The sequence below is a fragment of the Mus musculus genome, chromosome 13 (genome assembly GCF_000001635.26).
Source record: "Mus musculus strain C57BL/6J chromosome 13, GRCm38.p6 C57BL/6J".
NCBI classification, from domain to species: Eukaryota; Metazoa; Chordata; class Mammalia; order Rodentia; family Muridae; genus Mus; species Mus musculus.
The window spans coordinates 60171200-60179585 of NC_000079.6; the positions used below are offsets into that span (position 1 = coordinate 60171200).

General features: G+C 52.0%; 1 protein-coding gene across 1 annotated transcript; it reads right to left on the bottom strand.

The window, feature by feature from the left end:
* Positions 1–3205: 3205 nt before the first annotated feature.
* Positions 3206–6336, bottom strand: Gas1 (growth arrest specific 1). Its single transcript, NM_008086.2, has one exon. The coding sequence runs from the start codon at positions 5740–5742 to the stop codon at positions 4588–4590; it is 1155 nt and encodes a 384-aa protein (NP_032112.1). The 5' UTR covers positions 5743–6336; the 3' UTR covers positions 3206–4587.
* Positions 6337–8386: the final 2050 nt, after the last annotated feature.

Consider the following 8386-nt stretch of genomic DNA (forward strand, 5'->3'; position numbering starts at 1 on the left):
GTTACTAGTGGGAGAATGACCATCTTTGTGCCAAAATATAGTGTATACAGTCCACTATTTTGTAGTAGATCATTGTGTTATTTACGAAATTGATTAAACGGATGCCTCAGGGGGTACTGATGCAAACAGCACATTACTTATGTCATTGGGATCGTCAAGAGTGAACTTTGTCAACTCCCTTCCAGAAGCAATCTCTCAAACAGAATACACTGATGTCCAACTTAACCGGCACGCACTGAGCCCCACTGGAAACTCAACCCAGGCCACACTGCTTGTGTAACCTGACGCTCTCCCACCATTCTCCTTGGAGTAGCTGGGAGAGAGCCAGGTCAACTGACAACATTTCCCATGTTTCTTGGTGCGTGGGGTCAAAGAACAATGGCGGTGCGCACGTTCTTCCCTTTTGTGCCTAGGAAAAGGAGACACGGACCATATATTTTGGGAGCGTTCACAGCGCAGTCTCAATGCTTATACAGCGAAGCCCAGGTTGGAAAGCCGAGGATTTGTTAGATGTTTCTAGAAGTTCTCAGGACCCTCTAAGGTCTCCTGATTTTGGATCCTGTGTAATGTTGCTGGAATGAGGTAGAGGCATGAGCTTGAGGTAAGGAAGGGACAAACCCTCCCCACTCTAGGTCACGTGGTGGTTTCTCTTGCTTTCTACCACCCTTCATTCTCTAGGGTAGGGAGGAACGTTGCTGTCTTCATGTGGACTCCACTGGGCACCCGTGATCCCCTCAAGACATGTTAGATCTCAATGGGCCATTCGCTCTGTGGCACTTAGGGGCCAGGAGCTGCTTCCATCCTTATGGGCGACTGTAGGAGTTCTACTCGGGTGTAGGGGTGTCCTCTGAGTAGACAAGTTCACTTCCCTAGGGCCATTTTCCCACTTTACATACGGGGCTTGCGTGTGTACATTGCTATATATTGTTAGAAATCAACAGGGACCTTATGCTATATCCATTGTGATCATATACAAAAGCCTTGCTGTGTGCTCGGGCGAGCAGTGAAGCTGAACCTCTTTCTATTTACTGTATGGTCACTTCAGTTCAATGAACTGCCCCCCTTGTTCTTGACCATTGTCCCACACTCCCTTAAACATTTGTCACTGAAGTGCCTCCAAAGACAAATGAACCGTCACAGAGAATCACAACCTACTAACTGGGGAGACAGGAACAGCCTGGAGGACAGATTAGACCTGAAATCCAAACCCTGTCTCTCATGGCGTGGGGGCTGGGGGAACTTCTTGGAAATTCTCCAGCAAAGCCCCAAACTACCTTTTTCTCTCATTAATGGCACTTCCAGGCATCTCCAGGAGACATTGGAGCCTGCCAAATGTCCAGAATTCCAAAGGCCTCCCTGGAGACACCGAGATATTGCAGATGTCAACATCTGCAAAAATCTTTTCTGTCTAGAAGCAGATGGCTGATGGGTGGTATAAAGATGCCACACTCTTGAAGCCCACTGCCCTGGCAGGATCTTTGCAGTCTGCTCTGACATCCACCAGGTCTTTCCAGAGGCTGGGCACACGGGGCTGCAGCCTTTGCTTTTTTTAAGGGAGAAGGCATAAAGTCCCCTCTGGCCGAGGGTGAGCTGAGACGATTTATTCTAGGCAGATGCTTCTGACAGGGCTCTGTAAAAATCAAGTTGTGAGTTTATTGTTAACAGTTAGTTGTCGGGCCTTTCCTGGTGCTGCCTTTGACTTATTACTGGGGGAAGCTGGACCTTTTACTGTGACAAAGACTTAACTTTTAGTGGGGAATGTGTTAAAATAGCAGCGGTGGAGATTTAAACACATTTAAGCAAAAGAGCAGGAGCACTACTAACCTGTAGTCTCTTCATTTTTTTTAAAAGCAGTTGATTTCCCTTACAAGCCTCTAGAATATTCTTTGTTCTGTTCTAAAACCAACCAACCAACCAACCAACCAAACAACCAACCAACCAAACAAACAAACAAACAAACAAACAAACAAAAAACTGTTCTAGGCTTTGTCTTAGTATTATCTTTACTGAACTATCAGTCACTTTCCTGGGCTCCATGCTGATGACAGCTACAGGGTGGGGGTGGATCTTGGTTTTGGGGACCTGAAGAGGGGTTTGGACTCCCTCCCTAATAGCTGGGAAAAGAGAGAGGCTTGAAAAAAAAAGCCTCAGAAGTAGGGGTGGGAGCAGGTGGGAAAGGGCACAATTTGGTTAATTACCTCAGGCAGCAGAGAAATCTAGTTGTTTTCTCAGCCCATGCTAATATCAAATAAAGAGACACCAGATCTTGCTAATCTGTCGACCCCCTCAGACAAAGTTTATTTGTGGTGACTTTTTAAACTCCCGACTTGCCTTCCAATCACCGAGTTTAAAATGAAAAGCTTTAAATAAACACCAGGAATAGAAGATAAATAAACTTTTTTTCCCCCTTGCAAGTGCCTAGCCTGCCGAGGTTCAGGCTCAAATCCCCAGAGGACAGAGTGCTCTCTTTTGTGTTAATGTTTAAAAGATTTTCCAATGCTGGAGTTTATTCCTACTGCAAACATTTCTATTTACAAGGTCAAGTGTATCAGCACTCGACACAGCTTAAGAGTGTAATTATTTATGTAAGGGCGTTTGAGTGTGTGTGTATCAGGAGCTTGGCGGAAGCCCAGCCTTCAATCCACTGTTCAACAGCTCCTCAGGACAATATTACCAGTCCTGGTGATTACTCCCCTCCACGCCGTGTTTACTTTTGCACGCCTCAATGTTTTGTAACAAAATTTTGTATTTTTTTTTTCACCAAAAGTGTGAAAATGGCTTTGAAGTATTGAGTCTCAGAGGCTTCCTAGACCTATTGGGAACAGATGTTATTGGCATGTTTGATTGAATGAGAAGGCAGAGAGGACACTCCTGGGGGTCAGGAGAAAAGGGGAGGGGGGTGCACAGGGTGGGTCTCCCAGGGAGGGGGAGGCTATCCTCACACAAGAGACAGAGTATTTTGTGAATTTTCTTCACAAATGACAACAGCAGCAGAGGCCAGTTACAAATTCTTTTTAGCTGCCCCATTTACGGACGTCTAATTGTTCATTAAATTAAAGGCAGCATTAGCTCACACTCTGCCTTGTGCTGCGTTTTAATCTCACTTGAAGCTGGATGGACTTCCAGTGCCCCCTCCCTCCACAGCCCTCCCACCTCATCACTGGGTTAAATGCAGTGTAACTGTCGAAAGCAACTGCACCATAGACACTGTTTAAACTCTTTACTGGTGTGTGCATTTTTAATAAAACAACCAAAAATACACAAAGTCATAGTTTTTTTTTTTTAAACACGGGATTTAAAAAAATGATGTCTATAAAAATACAATGTTTAAGGCAGTTTGGAAATGCATTTATACATTTCTACAATGTCCATAAATTCTCTTGAAAATAAGAACGTTACTTCAAATCTGTAAAATACACTGTACATTCTTCTACACAGGGCACATTTCAAAATGGGCTGCGGGAGCGGGTTCCTGGTGAGCAATGTATTCTATACATTTCTTGGATGGGCTGCAGGAGTGGATTCCTCATGACCAATGTATTCTATACATTTCTTGGATAGGGGAGATACAACAATGATGCAGATTTAAAACTTTTAATTTCTTTTTTTAAAAATAAATTATTTTCTGAAGCATACAATTTATAAAAAATTCTATATACAAAGTACAGCAACTGGTAAGAAACCCCAGTTTTAATACAGTTTATATACGACGTACCAGGGTGGAAGACCCTGATAGGGGCAGAGGTAATATTCAATCTCTGCATATTCAAATTTAGAATTTCTTGGTGGAGGGAAAAAAAAAAAAGGACAACAGAACAAACATCATAGAGGTTTTCCTAGATGGCAGTACCGAGCTTTAGGATAAAAAACATGCATTGTTCAACACCATGGTAACTTTTTTTCTTCTTTTGGATCCTTAATTCTAAGACACGTGGTGCAGAGGGATCAGAATGGTGGCAGGAAAATTAAAGGTGAAGGGTTAGGAATATAATGCAGTTGTAATTTCGGGGAAGCCCCTCCCCCCCCCAAAGGCAATCGCCAGCTCCACACTGAGCATTACCGATGGATAGATACACCAAGAGCACAGGAATGAATCGGTAAGGGGAACTTTTCTATTTACTTACGATTGCTGTGTTTCTCAGTGGTCACAAGCAATTTAAGTCGTTACCAGTACTATGTGTTCCCTCACCGGAAAACAGTTTAAAAACAAAACAAACAGACAAATAAAAACCCGGCCCCTTTGCAAACCTAATTCCCTCAACATCCCTTCTCCAAGTCCATTGGAACTTGAAAGACCCCCACCGTTCAGCACTCTGAGTCTAGGCCTCCTTTGCTTTTGCAGGGTGTCCCGAATTCTGCAGATTAGAGCTGGCAGTATAGATCAGCCGGTTATCTCTGCAGCCTGGAAAACCGCACAGAAGAGGGCCGAACATGTTGGCTGCGGTACGAGCTGGGCCCTGTCCACCCAGGAAGAGTGTGGGTCAGTGTTCCCGACCATCTCCGGTCTCCGAGCCACAGGTGCCCTGCTCGGGAACCAGCTGGGTCGTGCATACCGGCCTGGAGCAGCCTGCAGCAGGGGCGCAGGAGCTACAAGTGTGACCCGAGCAGCAGGAGCAACAGCAGCAGCAAACAGGCAAACGGGGTCCAGGCGCTTCGATTCGCCCAGTGGCCTCCACTGCCGCTGCTGCTGCTCCTGCGCCCGGGACCGTGGGGCAAGTCTCCGCGGCCGCCCGCCGCAGCAGCGCCGCCGCCCGGGCGCGCAAGGCCGTCGTCGTCGTCCAGGGGTTGCTCGCCGCCCGCGGCCCCAGCGCGCTGCTCGTCGTCATATTCTTCGTCGTAGTAGTCGTCCAGGCCCCCGTCCGAGCCGCTGCTGCCCGGACCGTTGCTCGCATCTGGGCCGAAGCACAGGCGGGCCATGTTCTCTTTGACCGATTCGCAGATGGGCCGCTCCAGCCCATCGCACACGCAGTCGTTGAGCAGCGCCGCCTTGGGCACGGCCAGCATGTCCTCGATGACCGCGCGGCACTCGTCTGTGCAGCGCAGCCCGTTGAAAAGCTTGCCGCAGTAGGCCAGGTAGCGGCTGAGCGCCAGGTTGCAGCGGCTGTCCCGGTCGCAGCGCCGCCGGGCCTCAGTGCAGCCCATGACCGAGCCCGCTCCCGCGCCCGGGCCCACGCTGCTGGTGCGCGGCAGACAGGGCTCGATGGCGCGCTTGGTGGACCTGCAGTGTTCGTCCTGCGCGCAGTCGCAGTCCTCCAGCGCGGGCCCGCGGCGCGTGTGGTTGAGCTGGATAAGCGCCGAGATGCAGTGGCTCGGGCAGCGCCAGCGCGGCGAGGACGCGGCCGAGGCGGGGAAGGCGCCGGCGGGCCCCGGAGCATCAGCCCCGCCGCGCTGCGCTAGCACCGGCGCACAAGCCTCGGCGTACTGGCTGTAGGCGTAGCTGCAGTCGGGCTCGCCCTGACACTGCAGCAGCGCCTGCCAGCAGATGAGGCGGCGGCCGTGCGCTAGCCCCGAGCCCCGCGGTGCCGAGCACAGCAGCTGCAGCAGCGCCATCAGGCACAGCAAGGCGCCCGGCAAGGTCCCCGTGCGGGCCCCGGCGCCGCCCAGCAGCGCGGCTAGCATCGCGGGCAGCAGCGGCCGCCGGACGCGGTGCGGAGCGGAGACGAGGCTCGGGTGGCGGCCGCGGGGCCGCTGGAAAAGTTTGTCCGAGTTCCGCGCACTTCTGGCATGGGCGTCCTCATCCATCCATGCCGGCGGCCCCGCGGCTGGTAAAGGCGGGTGTTCGCTCCGGCACCGCGGCCGGGGCTCCCTGAGAAGCGCGGCGACGCAGGTCCGGGTCCGGTAGACGGTTGGAGGCGCTCAGTGCCGTTCCGGGGGGACGCGGCGAAGCTGCAGGAGCGCGCGGCGCCGGGGGTGCATGGTGCTAGGCGCCTGCAGACAGTCGTGCGGCCGGCGGCTCCTCGGTTCCCGGCTCAGCGGCGCGTAGCACTTCGCAGCTCTGGCATCCCGCCTTCCCGCGGCCAGGACGCTTGGTCCCCTCCCCCTCTACCCCGGTCTGGGCCGCGCTCCGGGAAGTTCTGGGCGCCAGGCGCAGGGAGGACCCCGAAACTCGGAGCGTTTCTCTGCTCCGAGACCCGGAGCTTGGGGAGCGGATCCGCGGAGCCCGGCTGCGGACTAGCTCGCCGCGAGGCTTTAAATACAAAAGTGGGCCGGGAGCCCCCGTGTGGTGCCGCGGCGCCCCCTCATTATGCATGCATAGAAAAGCAAACAAACAAAAACATTAGCAACGCTCCTCCGGCTCGCCGAGCCCTGGCCCCGCGCGCTCCAGGCTTGCCCGCTTTCTCCTTTCTCCACTCTCCGGCGCCCTTTGCTCGGCCCCCTTCCCCGGCTTTGCGAGCTGCTATTGGTCCAGCCTGTTGTTGTTGAAACTTTTTTTTTTTTTTCCGAGCCGCTGGAGTGGGGCTGCAGAGTGGGGGAGGGCGGTGGGCAGCTCACATTCAGGCATTCAGGGCTTGAAAGGAACGGCTTAGGGAGCCTGACACAGGCCCAGCTCCTCCCACTCTTCAGGAGGCTGGGATACCGAACCCCAGCTCGCGCACAGAGCCAGCGGGCAGGGCTTAGGGCCAGCTGCCTGCATCCGGCTCAGCCACCGGCCTTTTTGTTCCCTTCCTCCGCCCCCTTTTTGTTTGGGTGGGGGGACACTTTTATTAATTCTTACTGATCCCCCATCTTTGCATCCGAGAAAGTTCGAAAGTCACTTTAATTTTCAGGCTCCTCATCTCTGAGTTCTGATCACCTCGGGGGGTATAGCGAAGGCAGGGAGTTTTGAGAATTCATTGTAAGACTTTAAAAACTTAGACACAGATTGCGCGCGCGGGCACACACGGGTTCTCTCTCTCTCTCTCTGTCTCTGTCTCTGTCTGTCTCTCTCTGTCTCTCTCTCTGTCTGTCTCTCTCTCTGTCTCTCTCTGTCTGTCTCTCTCTCTGTCTCTCTCTCTCTCTCTCTCTCTCTCTCTCTCTCTCTCTCTCTCTCTCTCTCTCTCTCACACACACACACACACACCGAGCCACCATCACAACCACGACCTCTACCACCACCACAAGAAGGACACTTTCCACCAGCTTTCAGTCCCCCTTTCCGGCAGGTAAGGCCCTCGCACTGGACATCGTTTTCAAACTAAGAAATCCAAAGAACTGAAACTATTTCTTTACTCACGATTTTTTTTTTTAAATACGAACGGCAATGACAAATCTTAGCATTAAAAACCCTGGGAATGCTGAGCGCTACCACCTGGCTGCAGTTACAGCACAGAGGACGAGGGTAAATTGACCCGCTACGTGCTTTAAACTGCACGTTTCAGTTCCTCGCTGTGTTTAAAGCAAAAGCCACCAGCAGAGCGGGCTTTGCAGTCAGAGCAGGACTCTCTCAAGCGACCTTAACTGTGGCGCAATGCAGCTTTTGGCCACTAGAGGCACCGCGAGTCTGTGGCCTGTCAAAAACTGGCTCCTTCCTCTCCCCTTTCCATGGTGAGACTATCAACTCAGTCTGTCACAAAATTTAAGGCTAAATCGCTGCTGAAGCAAAGGAAGCCCCAGCTGCAGTGCGTTCAGAAAGTGGACTGTCCACCTCTCCAAAGAGTTAAAGAGTTTGAAAGGGCGAGAGTGAGGGCCTGACGGATTAACCTGGCTTTTGGGAAAAGCTGGCTGCCTAGGCTGAGGAAGCTGTCTCTGAAACCTCACAGGATGAGAGAGGCAGACTGAGCTGTGTGAAGCCACCGTGCTCCTACCCTAACCCTAATTCATGGTTAGGACCATGAATTTAGTAATAGAAAACAAACGCAAATCTATCCTTAAAAACTAGCCAGATGTGGTACAGCAAGCCTGTTTATCCCAGGCAGAAGCGGGAGGATCGCTGCAAGTTTAAGGACAGCTAGTTAGATCCTGAGAGCTCCAGGCCACTTGCTTTGAGGTCAGATTGCTCACTTGCTAAGGTCCTTTTTTATCCTTAACAATCTGTGATCCTGAGCTCCTAAGAAGAAAGCCAGCCCTGGGATGCATCTTCTGGCTTCTTTAGAGAGCTCTCAAGACACCCTGCAGGAGAATCATCTGGAGACCTTGTGTTCATATCTGGATTCCTAACTCTTTGAATCTCTGACAGCTAAAACCCTGGAGGGCCTGAAAGTCTGCATTTCCAACAAGATTTAAGGCGGTGTGTGTGTGTGTGTGTGTGTGTGTGTGTGTGCGTGCGTGTGTGTGCGTGTGTGTGTGTGCGCGCGCGCGCGTGTGTGTGTGTGCGTGTGCGTGTGTGTGCATGTGCGTGCGTGCGCGTGTGCGTGTGCGCGCGTGCGTGTGTGCGTGCGTGCGTGTGTGTGTGTGTGTGTGTGTGTGT

Excerpts from the sequence above, each read along its gene's own strand:
- Gas1 (NM_008086.2), bottom strand. The coding sequence starts at position 5,742 with ATGGATGAGGACGCCCATGCCAGAAGTGCGCGGAACTCGGACAAACTT.